This window comes from Crocodylus porosus, unplaced genomic scaffold, assembly GCF_001723895.1.
Source record: "Crocodylus porosus isolate Cpor-Errol unplaced genomic scaffold, CroPor_comp1, whole genome shotgun sequence".
Classification (NCBI taxonomy): domain Eukaryota; kingdom Metazoa; phylum Chordata; order Crocodylia; family Crocodylidae; genus Crocodylus; species Crocodylus porosus.
The window spans coordinates 2,698,588-2,715,665 of record NW_017728940.1 but is presented as its reverse complement, the minus strand read 5'-3'; the positions used below and the strand labels follow the sequence as shown (position 1 = coordinate 2,715,665).

Here is a 17,078-nt window from a genome sequence, read left to right as displayed (position 1 = left end):
CGAAGAGAGCAAAGTGAGCGGGTGAGATTTGCGAGCTGTGCGGCATGCAGAGCCTGCTTCGGCAGACGAGGACCAATGAAATGGGCTGCTGTCCATGCAAGCTCATGCCACTCTGAACCAGTCAGTCTCCAAGGGGCCACCCTGCCCTGCCTGGTGACTGACACGGCTAAATATCTCTCTGCAAGGCGATGGTGAGAGCCCCACAACAGGGGAATCTCCCCCACCTCATGCCATGTCAATGTGTCCTTCGAGTGCCACCCCCTAGATGCTCTTTACGCCAGGAGACCCGCACAGGGGTGGGCTGGTCCCTGTCCGACACAGCAAGCCATTGATCTCGCAGGTGCTGGACAGCATCAGTCAGCCCCTGCCTGGGAGCATCCTTTCACCCCCACCACCCCTGCCCGAGCTGAGCTGTCTCCTGGCTCCGGTGCCCACAGCAGGCCCAACCCATCAGCGCCACATCCAGCTCTGACAGCACAGGACTTTCCAAGGGCGTCTCACACAGAAATCCCCAAGGCAGCCAGGGGGAGTGGAGGCACCAAGGCAAACCGCTGAGTAAGAGGCTGTCAGGTCTCATGTCTGCCCACGTAGAGCCGCAAACCCGTGGGGACACAGCCCATCCTGTTCTTCTACAGGCCTTAGCAATCCCTCACGTTGCTTACGGGCACCAGGTGTCATCTCATGAGTGCTTGTGGAAGCAGCAAAGAGCTCGTACCTCCTTTCTTTTACCTCCTCCTTTTTTACCACTTGTTATCTCCCCTGGTATCTCCCCAGTCACTCAAGGAGCCTGTGGCAGAGCTGGGGTCAGCCCAGCCCAGCCTGTAGCTGAAGGCACAAGGCCACGGTCTCGAGTGCCTTTGGTGCTGCTCTGGCCCTGTGGCCATCTGAATCCCCGAGAGAGGAAAGTACCGCTGCCAGAAAGGGAACGAGGCTTGGCGAGAAGAAGGGCGGTGTGCTGGTCCTTCCCGGTGCTCTACAGGCCCCTTCTCGGTTATGGACATGTGTGGGACTTATGCTGCCAAAGCAGTCCTACTCCTGGACAAGACACACGCAAGGAGGAATGCAGGAGGAGCCAGGCATGTCCATAGATGGGGCATGTCCAGGAGGACCCAAGCACGTGCTGGTGCCCACTGTGCATGGCTACTGGCTTCAGGGTCCCAAAACAGGTCTGGCCAAACCCCTGCCTAGCAGGACAGACAGCTCCCACCTTGCCCCCAGGAAGACAAGGGGACCTCACTTCTGAGTCCCTTCCCCCTCAGAGGGGCTCAAACCCAGGTCTCACTGACCTCTCAGCACAAGGAGGCACAACCACCAGGTCACAGCTCAGCCACATGCCACCCACCCTCCCCTGCTCCTTTTCACGCTAAGCCACTAACACAGTCCCTGAAAAAATGGCTAAAGGAGGGAGCTTCTGCTTCATTGAGAGCAAGGACCCAGGGCCCTCTACCTGCCGGGCCAGCAGCCCCCTCACAGGGGCACGCAGCCTCTGGCCTGACCCCTTCCTCCCAACTCCAGATTCAAAAGGAGAGAGAAGGGCTGTGCCCTACCCCAGAGGCAGGTGCCTCGCACTGGTGGACAGCGGGGACTCGGGACCAGAAAGCGTTGGCAGCACACACACGGCCCCAGGCGATCAGATCTGCTCCCTGCAAGTGAAGGGCTCTGAATGAACATGGGCTCGCTCCACCACAGCAGAGATTACCCAGCACAGCATGTACCCGTGAAGAGCTGGAAGGGGATGGGATGGGGCTCCCAGCTCAGAAGGGAAGGGCAGAGAGAGTGTGATGGCCTGAGCTGCCTTTGAGGCCGGCCTGGGTGAGTGCACTGGTCAAGGTGGCCCATGGCAGGTCAGTCAAGGCAGCTGTGGCAGGAAACCACCCAGGGCAGAGCTGCAGGAGCCCTATTGTCTCCACCCTACTGCTAACCCTGCACTAAAGGCAGAGGGCTTTGATCTCTGCCTGCCCTGCCCCCTCCATCCCTGGCAGCTGTTCCCACCCCTCTCCCCACAGGGCAAGGCACTTCAAAAGGCTCAGCTGTTGCCAGAGGGCCTGATGGGGAAGGGGACAGGTTTGGAGGTTTGCATGTCCTTCCGACACCATCACTTCATTTACGTACATCCCCCACCTCCCAAGCCCTTTCATCCCAAGGGGGGCAGACGGCCCCTTCTCTCCTGCTGGGCACAGGAAGTCCCTGGCATTTAGTCCCAGGCAGCACGTGGTGCAACCTCCTTTGACCACGCAGAAACCGTATCTCACCAACCGGCAAACCTATTTGAATACTATGTCTTCCCAACTGCCCAGCCAGCTTGGGTACCCAAAGACACCAGCCCCTTTCACCCTACAGCCATGGTTACTTGTTGAGCCAGCCCTGCCTAATCCCTCCGAATGCCAGGCTTCAGTCCTACTATACACATGCAGCAGCAGGCAGGTGCCCCGGCACGGCGTTTATTCACCCTGGCCCATCCTTGTGATGTATCGAGAGCCCCATCATTGCCATGCTGAAAGCTCCAGCCCTGAGGTTCAGCGATACCCAAGCTCAGCCCATTCCCACCAAAGGCTCCGGCAAGTGGCCCAAGTGTGAAGAGATGCTGGGAAACATGGTGCCACAGGGCTCCAGACCCACAAGACGGAGAGAAGAATCCAGCTCTTAATCAGTCAAATGATCTGGGGACACTGGAAGGTGGCAGCCCTGCTTGTGGCATGTGCAGCCCAAACCCTGCACTTCAGCAGGGACAGGGACTGACACACTGCCACCCTCATCACCTCCTCCATGCTGACAAACACCCCAGGCAGGACGGCAGCCATCAAGAGGCGGTCACAAATCTAAGGCAGTGCAAGACCCCAGCGCTGCCCTTCAGCCCATTCAGGTGGCTCAAAGCCCCATGCCGTGTGCACAAAGCTGATACTTTGCTCTGCTTCCACTGCCAGACAAAGCCCATTGCCACAATCAAATGTTACGCAGGAACGGCCCAGCATGTGCTCGAGCTGACACTTAACCTGTGCGCAGAGCCATGTGAATTGCAGTCGAGGGAGTGAACTGGGGGTGCAAAGTTACACATGTGTGCGTTGGCAGGACAATGTCCCTGGCTCCTGGGTGGAAGAACGACACCTTTTGCAAGCACAGCCAGAGGAAGCGTGGCCGCATGTTCAGTGCCCTAGTCAGCACTTGGGACACCCCGGCTGTGGCCCAGGACTGTTCTGTCACTGACTTAGAGCCCTGGCCATGTCCCTTGGGTTTTCTCTAGATCAGTGATTCTCAACCATGGTGCCATGGCCTTAAGATCCTTTCCAGGGGGCTGTGGGGTGCTCCACAACATTAGCACTGTTAGGTGCACAAATGTGATTCATAAAATAAAAACAGAGACTTCAAATAGACCAAAAGAAGCCGGGGGTTTTCTTAGTTCTTTGCAACAGAAAAACTGCTGTCATTTTTCTGTAGTCAAAAATAGAGTGGAATCTAAAGCTGGCATTTTCCCAGCGGGGCTGGGAGTTTATTGGGGGCTCAAGTCTCTCCAGTGGTGCTTCAGGTCTATGAAGATTGAGACCCATTGCTCGCTCACGCTCTCTCTCTCTCTACATACACACACACACAATCAAGATGCATCACTTGTCTCCCTGCCTTGAGGATGGTGAGTGTTAAAGGGGTGCTCAGATGCTGCATTAATAGTGGCCATGGACTAAAGAGCCCTGAATGGATGAGACCTGGGTGTTTCCAAGCCCCTGGCATGTCAGCCAGGCAGCATTAAGCTCCAGGAGACACAGCGGCAGCCCCAGTCAGTCAGTTCAGCTGAAGCAGATTTCAAGTTAGTGCTACACTACATCACTCCAGCCAGCTAAAACCCCCTGAAACCAACTCCTCAGTACACAGGGCACGCGTGAGACCACTCACACAAATACAGGTTTCAGGATCAGAACCCAGAGGACAAGGAAAACACTGCAGGAAAGAGTACACGACACCAGAAGACAATGCATATGGCATTTAGGCACTCCGTGTCAGATCTACCGTCCATCAGTTGGTGTGGAACTGAAGCAAGAAGCTGCTGCAAGTTCTTGCAGATGCAAAGATTTGCCCCCAAAGCCTTTTATGAATCTCAACCCTGGCCACCCCTGTGTTAGAAGCACGCGGCTGTTGGCAGCCAAAGGCGCGATTTTTTGAAGTAGTAGAACACAGAACAGAACATCCAGGAAAACAGCAATGACAGCAGGTGGGCCGTCGCCACTCACAGCCCCGAGATAAAATCCAGGCCCTTCCAAAAACAGCACTACTTACCTCTACTCTGGGCTTTGACGCTCTCCCACTCGCCTGTGCTGCGGAGTCACATGCTCTTGCTCGCTTCCTCGTGAGACTTATGGTGCTTCCAGCTGAACCAGACAATGGCCTTTTCTGTGTGGTCCTGGAGCTTTCTCCAAGGGGAACTATGGACAAATCCCGCAGCGGAAGAGAAACGGAGAATTCTGTGAGAGAGAGAGAGATCTCCAAGCAGTACCAATTCTCAGATGGGCCCAGAGCTTGGACATGAGATCTGGGGTAAGGGCTTGGGTCAGATCTTGTAGGGTTGGCCTGTAGTGGCAAAAGTAGCCACCTGAGGCTCCACTGCCAGGTGAGGGCATCCCAGCTCAAGTCCCCACTCCCTGCAGTCAAGAGGGAACTCCAGGAGAGTCCAGATCTCCCCAGGTGCCCCAGCTGGCAGAATGGATTCGGAGCCCATTCACAGAGAGCTGTCACCCCAGTACTTCCGCTGGGGACCCTGCAAAGCACCCATGACCCTAAGATGGGAGCCTGAGGGCAGCTAAGTTGGTGGCTGTGGTCATCTGCTCTCCCAACAAATCCATCTCCTTGTAAATGGCCTGATGAATTTCTCAGCTCCTTGGTGTAATTCCCAGCACCTATCTGCTGTAGATAAGGCTGGTCTCAGCAGGCCCCCAGGTGTCAGGATTCAAACATCACTGCTTGCCCTGCATGGACCAGAGTGACCTCCATTGTCTCCAAAGAGCCCCACAGAGGTTGCTGTTTGTCCCTGCAATTGAATCAGCCCCTAAACCTCCCACCCCTGGTGGGGGAGATTAAGCAGAACTACCTGGGAGAAGAGGAGCAGGACACCCCCCCATATCAGACTGGAAACCAGGGGAAGGCCTTTGAGGCTGGGTTTGTATTCCTAATGCAGAACGGGAGGCAGCGGTGCCAGAGTGACTGCCAGCGAGAAATCAGAAGAGGTGTCCTAGTGTTGCTTTGGCAATATCTTTTATCGGACCAATGTTACAGCCTGGAGAGAGGCTAGGCAAACTTTCAGACACAAAATGCCTTTCCCCAGGTCTTAGGAAGCCTTAGCTAAACACCAGGTAGAACAGGCTAATGACTTCTGGTTTGACCCTGTTGTGTAAACAAAAGCAGGCATTTAAGAAGGGAAGCGGGCAGGACGCCTGAGCTGTCAGACAGGTGCAGGGGCCCTATGCACAGAACTCATCACCAGGCGCTGCTGCACCTTGGACGTTTTCTAGTGTTGCTGCAAATCCACCAGCCCCGGTCCTCCCGGAGGCCTGGGGACAGGGCATCCCACCAAAGGGAAGCATGCCATGCTCTTTCTCAATGCCCTCCAAATGCCAGATCTATGAATATAATCTATGAACCTATGGATCCAAAGCATCACGCGCTGGCTTCTCAGAGGTACAAGACACCCCTTGTGCTGGGCACCAGTCAGATCTGGCACTGCAGGTCTACGAAGGAACATTGCCTCTGTCCCTGGATTTCTAGGAGGTGGGAATGTGGGGATACTTTGCTGGATGCGTCTAAGGGGAAATGGAGAATTGGTTAAAAGATGAGAGGTTTCAATGGAAGAATAAAGCCATCTGCAAGGTAGAAATCTCCTCCTCAACCCGTCTCACCAACGGGATAGGCCATTACTTAGACCGTGCTCCCAATGGGGCTTGGTTCAGCTGCAAACTAAGCACCACTGCCTTTTACTTCTGAATGCTGGAACCGATGTATCCATCACCAGGAACACGACCCCGGCTCCTGCCCTCCCTCACCAGCCACATCCTTAGCTGGGAGCTCCACGACACTGCAGCAGAGCTGCCAGCCCCCTGCTAGATTTCACATGTAGGTGGTGGGTCACCACCCCGAGCAGCTCCTTCAACTCCTGAGAGTGGGGGCCAGCAAAAGCACGCTGAGAGCTGCCAGGCAAGGCACAACAGAGGGAAACAAACTGAGAGGCCTGGAGCTGAGACCTGGGTTCCCTCCTTGCCTCTGCCACAGACTCCCCATGGGGCCTTCAGCAAGTCACTTAGCCAGAGATTTCCAGCAGTGCTGAAGAACAGAAGCATGGCCATGGACTGTGCGAGACCCTGGGTCCCTCTTGCCCTGTCTCCTGTGCTGCACTGCAGCCAGAAGGGAGAGTGACCTAGGTCTGACCAGGATATTTCCCCCCTGTTCCTCTTTCACTCGCAGCCTCCAGCATTTAATGGCTGGAAAGCCCTGATTCAGAGGCCGTGCCTCTCGCCCCCAGGCCTATGAGACTGCGTGTCCAAACCCTCTCGGCAGCAGCTTTTAGCCCCCGGGGTTCCAGGTGCCCTTCCATTAAATGGGGATAAGTGTCCTTACAGGTCTGCCCCTGGGACTCAAGGACAGGCAAAATGGAGCACATCCTACTGTCTGGGCAGCTGGACTGGGACTCGCATGGCTGGACTCCCCCCTTCCAGCTCTGCTCAGCCCCTCCTTGCCACCCCTCACGGGTTTCTCTCCGGTTACTTGGCGGATATATTTTCCAAGTGTGGTCGAGTCCTTGGTGTGGCCTGGTCCTCCCTCCTGCCTCGGCCCTGGGATTGGGGTCCTGGGCTCTTTGGCTCATGCTGAAGGCTGTGGATGAAAGGTGATCAGCTGTCAATGGCAGGGCAATCTCTGCCCCACACCTGCCCCCCAGGAGGGGCCTGTGTGGGGAGGATGAACCTATTGCCAGTGCTGGGAAGTGGCTTGGGTTTCCCACTGAGTTTCACACAGACATCAAAGCATTTCCCCCTCCATCATGGAGCTGAGAAGTTGCAGGCCCACATGTAGCTCCCCCCACCCCAGGCTGCCCAATCCCTGCCTCACCCACCTTGGCCCAGGCAGGGAGGGGCACCTGCTAAAGCTTCCAGCCAGTGAGAAAGGAACTGGGCCTCCAGGCTTGCTGTAGAAGAGGTTTAAATCCCAGGGGGGACTCCAACCGCTCCTCAATGAGTCCTGATGCCTGACAAGCAAGGCTGGGGCCCAGCTCCCAACACTGGGCTCAAGGGCTGGGGCGTAAGACTTGAGGAGTGGGGCTGCGGGGACGTCGGACACCATGAGCTCAGCTCCCAGCCACCAGCAGCTGGACCACGTCTTCAGCGCGGTGGAGAGTGGGCTGGAAGTGGGCAGCGAGAAGGGGGACGCCTTGGAAAGGGAGATCAAGGTGGAGCTGGAGGAGAAGGAGCTGTGGACGAACTTCAAGGAGCTCACCAATGAGATGATTGTCACCAAGACGGGCCGGTGAGTGAAAGTCTTCTCTGGACCCCTCTGAGCTTCCCCCTTTACCACCTTCCCCCCCCCCCTTAAGCACCCAGAAGGTGCCTCTTGTCACGGCAGCTAAGCCCCAGAGGCCTACTTTTAAATGTTCACACGCTGTCTTCAGGACGGTGCCACTGGTGGTTTGGTGGCTGTCAAGCCTCTGAACAATTTGTGATGTGACTTCCAGCTCTGGGGGTCAGGAAGCACCTTACTTGAAAACCACAGTTGATTTGCCCCTCTCTCTCTCCCTGACAGGAATTGTGCTTCTTTTGCAGCCAGGATAGGAAGACAGTGTCCAGGAGAGCAGAGCATTTACCTCTGGTTAGGACTTGCATTTGAATTGGATGGAGATGACTCAATGCATGTGCACGAGACAGTCTTTGTTGTCCTGAGGGAAACAGAATGGGACAATTTCACCCTGGAGAGACCAGGCCCAGATGGATCGCTCTAGACAGGGGAAATTACCCAGCTGAGGCCAGATCTCTCCAGTGCCGAGTGCTGCAGACACAGTTAGAGACAGCCCATGTCCACCTCTTACATGCGCTCTAGCTGAAGGGCACCCACGTATTCCAGATCAGAATATGGCCCCTAGTCCTTTGGAAAATATACCACTCCCCTGTGCTGAGGGCAAGCCCTGTATCAATGGAGGTAGGTTAGAAACCACCTCTCCCTGAGATGGGGCAGGTTCAAAAGCTGTGGCCTCTAGCCTGCAAACCTGGGTTTTTTCAAGAAGTCCTCCGAGAAAATTGGGCTGGCAGCGTCCTCAGGAGTCCATTGCTTCCAACCCCTGCTCGAGGCAGGATCAGCCCCGGGTATAGCATCCTAGACATGAGTTTGTCTAACCCTCTCATCCTCCAGATGTGTCCCGCGGGAAGGTGTGGGGTTTCTGGCATGGCTCAGGACAGCTGGATTTGGTTGTCAATCACACACACAGTGAGAGGTAGCAGAGGAGCATGGTGACCTTTGTCTCATGTCCTTCATTTTCCCTTCAGCTAAGTGGGGCCTGTGCTCAAAGCGGGAGGTTAGTGAGGTGGGGTCTTTGTGGCATCCCTCTGCATGGAGGACAAGCTCTCCTGGGATGGAAAGGTGCAGCAAATGCTGCAGAGAAGAGGCTGCTGGTGGCTGTGAGTGGTTACAAAGGCCTCTGGCTGGGAGAAATTGGGGCTCCCACACAGGGGAGCCACCCCCAACCCTCGAGAAAGATTGAGGGAAACAAGAAGATCTGATCATTTTGATGTGATGGAAGGTAGAGGGCACAAGGGAAGGATAAGTTGTTTCTAGGTATTTCCCCTCTGTTACGCCTCTGGAGGCAGACATGTCTGCTCAGTTGCAAAGGAAAAAAAGTGGGAGCAAAGGGCTAGATTGATTATGCTCAAATGAAAATAAGGCCCCACCCTTTATTGCTGCTTCCTGGTTCCCGGAATCACCACAGTGATTGCTGGATGGCTTGATGGGCCTGGCTGCACAGTACTGGTCACCTGTCCCAGGCTGTGAAATGGGCCTGACCCGTGTTATCCCCTCTCTGCTGGATCACAAGGAGAGGCTGCGCTCCCAGGACATGCATGAATGGGAGAGTGGGAGGCAGCTGTGCCAGACCCCAGGAGCAGGCTGGAGTGGGAGTCTGCAGCACCAGGGCTGCCCTGAGAGCCAGCAGGCAAGAACCACTGGTTTAACCACTGAAATGGTTTAGGGACTGATGAGAGGAGTGAGGAAGTGAATAAAGGAGAAGCAGGTGACTGATCATCTCCTCCTCCCGTCCCGTCCCAGGAGAATGTTTCCTGTGCTGAAAGTCACCATCTCAGGCCTGGACCCCAACTCCATGTACTCGATCCTGCTGGACTTTGTGGCTGCAGATGGGAATCGCTGGAAATACGTAAATGGAGAGTGGATCCCGGGCGGGAAGCCAGAGCCCCAAAGCCCAAGTTGTGTCTACATCCACCCTCAATCCCCCAACTTCGGGGCTCACTGGATGAAAGCCGCCATCACCTTCAGCAAAGTCAAACTCTCCAACAAGATGAATGGAGGAGGGCAGGTAACTGTGACAAGGGGCCCTGGGGGTGAGGGACAGAGCACAGCTCTGAAGAGCTCAGTTGGTCAAAGCAGGAAGTTAGTTCCTATTTCACTTGCCAAATGAAAATATTAGCATTACTGTAGCCGGAGCATTAGCCAGTGCCTCAGTCCTGCAACAGGCAAGCTGGAAGTTAGCAGCCCAAAGATGCTGTTTGTCTGAAATTTGGGCTCCCTGATGCCCAGATTGGAGAACACCAACAGAGCAAAAGCCCCCGCTGCTGTGTCCAAAGTGCTCTGTCAGGGCACAAGCTCCGTGCACCTGCAGCACGATGGAGGAGGTGGGCAGATCTCCAGCCTGGGCATCCACACTTTCTCTCATGCACTGAAAGATCAGGCCCCAAGCAGACGAGGCCTGGCCCACAGAGCAATGCTTAATGCGCCTGTTCTGTCTCTCAGATCATGCTGAACTCCCTCCATAAGTACGAGCCCCGGGTCCACATCGTGAAGGTTGGGAGGCCGCAGAAAACAATCAGCAGCTTTTCCTTCCCGGAAACTCAGTTTATTGCCGTCACTGCCTACCAGAACGAGGAGGTAAAGGAGACTGGAGGGCGCTGGGGAAGGGCACAGTGGTGGGGATAGGAGCCCTTGCAGACTCACGGACTGTTTTCCTTGAGACTCTGCTGTGGCCACCTCTCAGGTGGAAGGTGGGGGCAGTTTAGCAGCACAGTGTTTGGGGACAGGGGTTGAAGAAGTAAAATGTGATCAGACAAAACCTTCTAAAACCTTCCAAGCGCAACTCAGTCCTGTCACTGTCCCCTTCCCCCTCTCACTTGTCTCCAGAGATTCCCGCTCTCCTCAGGGCACATCACAGAGTCGGCACTGCCGGTGGAATGCTCTTTATGGTGCATCTCGTAAATCCACTCCGGCAACCACATACCCAGCTGGTCTGGAGCTGAGGCCTGGTCCTGGGAGCAGGAAGAGGTGCATTAATCTTTCGCATTCATTCCCTTCCTGCTGCCCAGGTCAGTGGGAACTTTGTCACCGAGTGCCACAGCAGCAGGGTCTGCACTGAGGGCAATCCAGAGCCCTCGGTCTCAGCACCTGGGCCCTGCTGGGAAAGGAGGTGTTAACTCTTCTGCTACTGGGACCTCTCCCCAGGGCAACTGCTAGGATCTTGGAAGAGGCTGGACAGCTCAGTCCTTTATGTTCATTGCAGTCACAGCAAAGCCCATAGGAAGCCAGGACTGCAATCAAGCCCAGGTGACAACACAGCAATTTCATAGTGCTCCCCGAGGACACTCTAAATCCTGTCCATCCCTCTCCCTTCCCTCGCTGCTTCTCTTCTGAATGTTAGTCCAAAAGCAGGCACTGGGGCAGCATGGCCTGATGGGCAGAGCACAGGGTGGGAACCCGGAGAGAGCCACTCCCAGCTCTCAAACCAGGGGCAAGTCACTCCCTTCTGCAGGCCTCAGCTTCCCCGTTGCAAAACAAGGAGGATAATAAGCACGTGCCCCATGGGAGGGGGCAGAGGAGCTGAGTAGCTGTACCAGCCAGTGTCGGTGAAGTCCTTTGAATAAAAAAGGCCCCAGACAAGCACTTCTTAATACAAAATAAAACATCGCAGCATTGGTGCCAGAGCCGTGAGCTGCCCTGCAATAACCAAGAGGGAGGAAGCTAGAAGCATTCAGCTCAGGTTTCCACAGGGTAAAAACAAGGGCTTAAGAATTCATGAGAAGTCACTTGGCCAGATCCACTTGAGAGAGCAGAATCCCTGGGCCAAACTGTTCAGCTCCCCCGTGCTCACCCGAGAGAAACTTCCATGGAGCTGCCTCCAGTTTCATGCCAGTCCAACCAAGAGCAGAACACATATGCAGGTGCATGCGCGTGTGTAGGGAAGGAAGTGGGGGAGGTTGAAAAAGAGGTGTGAAAAGGAGTAAAGAGTGGGCAGCAGTTTGTAGTTGAACCCAGCCTGCCAATGCCTTCCCGTTTCAGATCACTGCCTTGAAGATTAAACACAATCCCTTTGCCAAAGCCTTCCTGGATGCCAAGGAGAGGTGAGTGCTGTGTAGATGGCTGCTTCACCTGAATCACTGGCACTCTTTGCCCTTTTCTAGCTCCTTTCATCTGCAGGTAAATAGGGATGGATTAAACCGGACAACCCCCTTGTATGCTCCTTACAGCAGGGGACACTGAGGAAATTTGCTCAAGGTCACCCCAAACCCCTGCTGGTAGACCTACGGTAAAAGAGCAGGGGTCCCATCACTATCTGCTCTGCTCCTGCTTAGGTCAGTCAGGGCGATCACTGGTTATCAAAGCCTCAATGCTCTTTAGATGATGGCTGAGCACATGATGCTGGCTATTGACTGAAGCCTTTCTATTCTGTGTTCTCCACCTAGGTGCAACTCCAAAGAGGTTCTTGAAAGCAGCAGTGAATCTCCCCAGGCTGCCTATTCACAGAGTGAGCCGTCTCCTTTCTGATTCAAATCTAGTGTCCCAGCGGGAGTGTGCAAAGGTCCCACCCCCTCTCCCCTGGAGTCAAGGGAGCTCTGGTCCCTATAGCTTGGGGCTCTTTATGATACTTTCCAGTCAGGCCCTGGGTTTCCTTAGCCCCTCAGTGCTGCACTGGAAGTTGCCTCAGGTGGGGAATCTGCACTTTTGAGCTGTATGATCTGATCTCCAAGCACAGCATGCCAGAGCTCCAGCCATGGGATGGGAAACTGGCTCTCAGTTATGTCAGGCTGGCTCAGCACATGTCCCTGGCTTCGTGCCTCTAAGCTCAAAGTGGTGTCAAGTCAATACCATCAGCCTGTATGGGACAGGACACATGGCACTGCCGAACGCAGCTCGATGACAGCTGGTGTGAATCCAAAGGGGAATCATTGGGACTCAGGCTCTTAGGCACCTTGGAGAATTTGCTCTTTGGCTGCTAAGTGCTGATGTCACTTTGAGAAGGGGCTTTAGGTTCTTCTGCAGATGTGTCCCTTGGTCAACATCTGTGTGTTTCAGCCATTGCTTGAATGGAGTCCAGGTCTCTGCCCTGCATTCATGCCCTGCCAGGGTGTCTCTGGTGGGGATACTATTGGTGGATGAAGGGGTCCTGGCTTAACACTGTTGTTTTCTTCTTTCTCAGTTGGGGGCTGGTTCCTGCCAGGCACCAGCCCCTTCTGCTCCTCTCCTGCCCAGACTTCATTGTCAGGGGGTCCTGGCCTCTCACCCAGCCCCAGCTCGTACTGCGAGCAGTACTCCAGCCTACGGAGCCACAGACCCTCTCCCTACCCAAGTCCCTACAGCCAGAGGAATGCCTCACCAAGTAAGAATACCCCACACACGCATGGGAACAGCCCCCTGCCCTGCCCTGGTGCAGATATACAACACAGTTGCACCAGTGTAAAGGCTGGGGGGACACAACACACAGCTCTGTCCTAGTGTCACTCATCCACCTCTCAGGCAGACTTCCTGAGGAGGGGGCCACCCCTCTATTCTGGTCACATAAGTCACTGCTGCTACAGCACATCAGGATTTCTTCTCCATATAAAGGATCTATCTTTCTCTCCAGCTAATTATGTGGATAGCTCTGCTGGCCTCTCCATGCTGCCTGCCCCTGACAGCTGGTCAGGACTGAGTCTCTCCAGCTCTGCCGGGGTCTTACCCACCGCTGCCTCTACCACAAGGTAAGGAAAAGCCACTCTGGTGTCTTCAACAGTGAGGGACAGAGATTTTATCCTGATTTAGAAGAATCAAGGCCTCTAAGCATGGATAAGGGTCCACGGTGGCCTGTCTCTCTGAAGGCTATGGCCACTAGGACTGGCTCCAAGCAGAGGCTGGTTTATAAGCGAGGCACCAGCACATTGCCCTCTCTGTAGGTTTGGGGTTTGAGGGAGCAAGTCAACTCAGAGTAGAGGAGCTCTGGCAACCCTGGGGTATGGCTGTGGAAGAAGATGGCAGACACACAGAGGTATGGGCTGGTGGGGCAGCTGTCACCAGGTGGAAGGGGCCTCCAAAACAGACCAGCAAGGGGTATAACAGGCAGAGGGGGCAGCCGTGCAGACTACAAGAAGCATTATGCAAGGAGATGAGCACTGAAGGAGCTAAACACTATAAGGTCAAGCAGATAGCAAACTGAATTCCAACCCTGTGCTAAGGACATAGGGGGTCTTCCCGTTCCCACTCCATAGATAGGGAAAGGCAGAAGGTGAGGTCTGAGCACAGCCTCTCCTGTCCTGAAGGGGCCAGTCTTCACTGCAAATCTCCCCTGCCAAGGACTGGAAATAAGGTGTGTTGTGGGGAGAGAACCAACCCAGGTGACACCTGGGATAAAGATTAAGACATGGCTCCTGACCGGCTTCATAACCTGGTTCCAACAGAGCTGGGTCCTGCCCAGCCTGCATGCTGTGGCCCCCTCCCTTGAGCCTGCCGCGCACATAAGAGATGAGGGAAAGTGTACTCAGAAGCCTCTCACTCCTTCACTGAGTGGGTGTTGGAGCAAGGAAGCCCAGGAGAGAAAGGATCAGCTACAGAGCTGACAGGGAGCAACATAATCAGGGTGTTAAAGGCCAGAAGGGTCTCTGGAGGGTTTTAAAACCTGGGTAGACAAAGCCTTGTTTGGGGTGGTCTAGCTGGGGCTGCTCCTGCTTTGAGCAGGGGGGTGGACTAGATGTGACCTCCTGCGGTCCCTCCCAGCCCTCATTTTTTACTATTCATTCTTTCTTTGTTTTCACCTTTCAGCCAATATCCCAGCCTGTGGCCCCTCACCAGCAACTCCATCAGTCCTGCTCCCCAATCCAGCTCTAACCCCCCCTTCTTGAGAGGTTCTCCAGTCTCTTACAGCAGCTTGGCCCCTACTCTCCCAGCCCCCTCGCCCTCCCCCGTCTATGACAATATTCTTCTGCCAGAGATACCCGCAAGTGATAGTCAGTATGACTCTACTATCGCTCGCCTGGCATCCACATGGGCAACCATCACTCAAAGTTACTGAGGCTGAGAAGATGGCTCCTGTCCTCTTAAGGATAATAGGCAGAGGGCAACGCAAGGGGCATCTGAGCTCAATCCCCCGCAAGGCAACGCTGAGTCTCTCAGACTGGTGCCGAGAGCAACGTTCTGCCAGAAGAGAACGCTTCTCCAATTTCACTGCTCTTTAGCAGCCATGGCACGAAATGGAAGTCTACAAAGCCTCCTGAGTGACTGAAGGATGACTCAGGTGGCACTCTGCACTCAACAGAACCAGGAGATGGCTTTCTAGGAGAGAATCTGTTTTCCCTCTAGTTTGGAAACCCAAGACAACAAATGTATCTTGGCTGCCTTGAAAGATATCTGAACAACTGAATGTTCTTTCCTACCACTCAAGACTCCAGAAGATCACAATCCATCCAGGCAGCATGTCATCTCATGCAAGCAAGAGACCCACCAAGGGGTAGAACATATAAGCATGCACAGCCCGGGGCCCCGCCAAGCTCTGTGTATTATCTGTGTATGACTTTGCTTGTAAATAAACCTTTTTTGAAAACAAGCTCCTGCTCTTCTTTTGCTCCAGATTGAAATCTTCTTAGAGCTTCTAAAAGGAAGCCTGAGGTGCAATCTTTTGGCCATAGGGGGTTTATCATCAGCCTCACACTCCTTCTCCTTCCTTATGGGAACTGGTACCAAGCCCAAGTTTCTTCTAAACTAAGCAGCCCACTGCATGCCAATCCTTTGAGGTTCAGCAAATCACTTCAGATTGTAGCACAGGCCCTCATCCATACCTGTAACAAGCCATCAGGCCCTGGCCTAGAGGACCTCCTCTGGATTCTAGCAGGTGACCTGGTTGGGGACCAGATCCTACGTCCACTCCCAAAACTCCTCGTATTATCCCAATCCTTCCCAGATAACCGCTGGGAAAGGAGAACAGCGACCAACAAAACCTATTGGGATGCCCTGAAATAAACTGTGTTACCTGTTCAGGGACTACAGCCCGCTCTTGTTGGGAAGATCACGAGATCCAGGAAAGTTTTCCAGCTACTAACTAGTGTGATTCTGGGTTTCTATTTTCTTCACAGTCTTTTCCCTCCCACTTGTCCCAGAATCAAAGCCACAATTAGGCAGAGAATGACCAAATAGACTCATTAACAGCAGGGAGCACTATTCCCCGACCTGAAAGCAGGTCAAATTTAGCATGCCCCTAAAGAGGAAGAGAGCGAGCTCATGCTTTACTTTCCATGAGATCTTATTCATCAAATAGACTTCAATCCACCACATTTGATCCTTGCCTACAAAACAAATAAATGTCCCAGCTGGGGCCCCCTTCTGTTCCAAGGGACATTTCAAGGCTGTGAGCTTGCTGCAGCAGCTTTCTGCTAAAAATTCATGGCTCCATTTTAGGGGCATGACTTAAAATGATCCAGGGAAGCAGGAACAAGGCCGAGTTCCAGGAGCGCAGCTATTTCACACGTGGGTGTCCGCAGAAGGCCAGTGTGGCTCCTTTGTCGACAAACATCGAACTCAGGGGTATGTGCAAAAGGAGGTTCAGGAGGGGGTGGACGCATAGGAATTTGCCGCCGTCAGTACATGCAGCCGGGAAGGCAGGGGCTTGGCAGACACCCAGCAGCACTTTTGGAGGCATCACAGCTTGTAGATTATATCAAACCATTACGGTCTTTTACCCCCCACCAGGCCTTGTCTAACTAGAGACGTGCTTTGAAGAGAACCCTGTCCTGTGACCGGGAAGCATCAGCTGTATGATGCGGGTAGCCCACAAACACCCCTTGCCCACCTACTGCCATGACTTTCCCAACCCCACAATTTTTTGGACTCTATTCCCAGAGGACAGAGACAGGAAGGGAGTCAGTCGCTCTTGCTCTGTTCATACATGCTGGGTGCCATTTTGTGTCCTCACCAACATTGCATTTGTTGCCCAGTAATTTGGGCTTTGCATGTACACTGCAGACCAAGGGCTCAGGAGGCCAAGCTCGCACCAAGAGATGTCTGTCAACAGTGGCATGCCCCCATTGGCTTTTTACCAGCATGATCACCCCATTTCGGCGGGCCAGTCCTGATGTCAGCAACAACAGCTGTAACTAGGCAGCTATAACAGTGGAACAATGTAATTGCAGCACACTCCCTGCCTGACTCACCTAGCTCACGAACTGGAGCCATCTCTTACTGCTCTTGATGGGGGCTGTTGTCGTATATAGCGCTGATGATTGCACAGCTGGAGTCTTCGCCCTCTGTGATCTCGGGGTTGACCTAATGAGAAAATTCCAATACCCAAGTGAGACATTGCTTCTCTCTGGCCACATTCTCTCCACTCACATCCATGTCCCTGGGTCCTAAACCCTCCATGTGCTGGGACAGACTTTCTACACCACACTCAACTTATTGATGCAATGATGAGATAGCAGGAAGACCAACTTCTGCTGCTTAGACAGAAAGAAAACGAGAAGTTAGAAAGGAAATAACACAGAGTATCCTGAGGGGGTAGGCAGCAGTAACCAGTCACGTGGCTTCCTGAGAACATTTTAGAGCAGGGACACAGGCCTTGTTCTTTTACAATGATTCTTTGAACCCTGCATTTCTCCCAG

At 54.0% G+C, this 17,078-nt stretch overlaps 1 protein-coding gene across 1 annotated transcript; it reads left to right on the top strand.

Annotated features, from left to right (window-relative positions):
• The first annotated feature begins 6,650 nt into the window (after window positions 1–6,650).
• Window positions 6,651–15,031, top strand: LOC109318627 (brachyury protein homolog A-like). The gene is made up of 8 exons (XM_019547979.1): window positions 6,651–7,497; window positions 9,283–9,547; window positions 9,982–10,116; window positions 11,518–11,579; window positions 11,922–11,983; window positions 12,656–12,835; window positions 13,082–13,196; window positions 14,251–15,031. Exons 1-8 carry the CDS (start codon window positions 7,313–7,315, stop codon window positions 14,498–14,500), a joined length of 1,254 nt encoding a protein of 417 aa, XP_019403524.1. The 5' UTR covers window positions 6,651–7,312; the 3' UTR covers window positions 14,501–15,031.
• Window positions 15,032–17,078: the final 2,047 nt, after the last annotated feature.

Excerpts from the sequence above, each read along its gene's own strand:
- LOC109318627 (XM_019547979.1), top strand. The coding sequence starts at position 7,313 with ATGAGCTCAGCTCCCAGCCACCAGCAGCTGGACCACGTCTTCAGCGCG. Across the intron at positions 7,498-9,282 it reads ATTGTCACCAAGACGGGCCG|GAGAATGTTTCCTGTGCTGA; the intron begins GTGAGTGAAAGT and ends GTCCCGTCCCAG. Across the intron at positions 12,836-13,081 it reads CCAGAGGAATGCCTCACCAA|CTAATTATGTGGATAGCTCT; the intron begins GTAAGAATACCC and ends CTTTCTCTCCAG.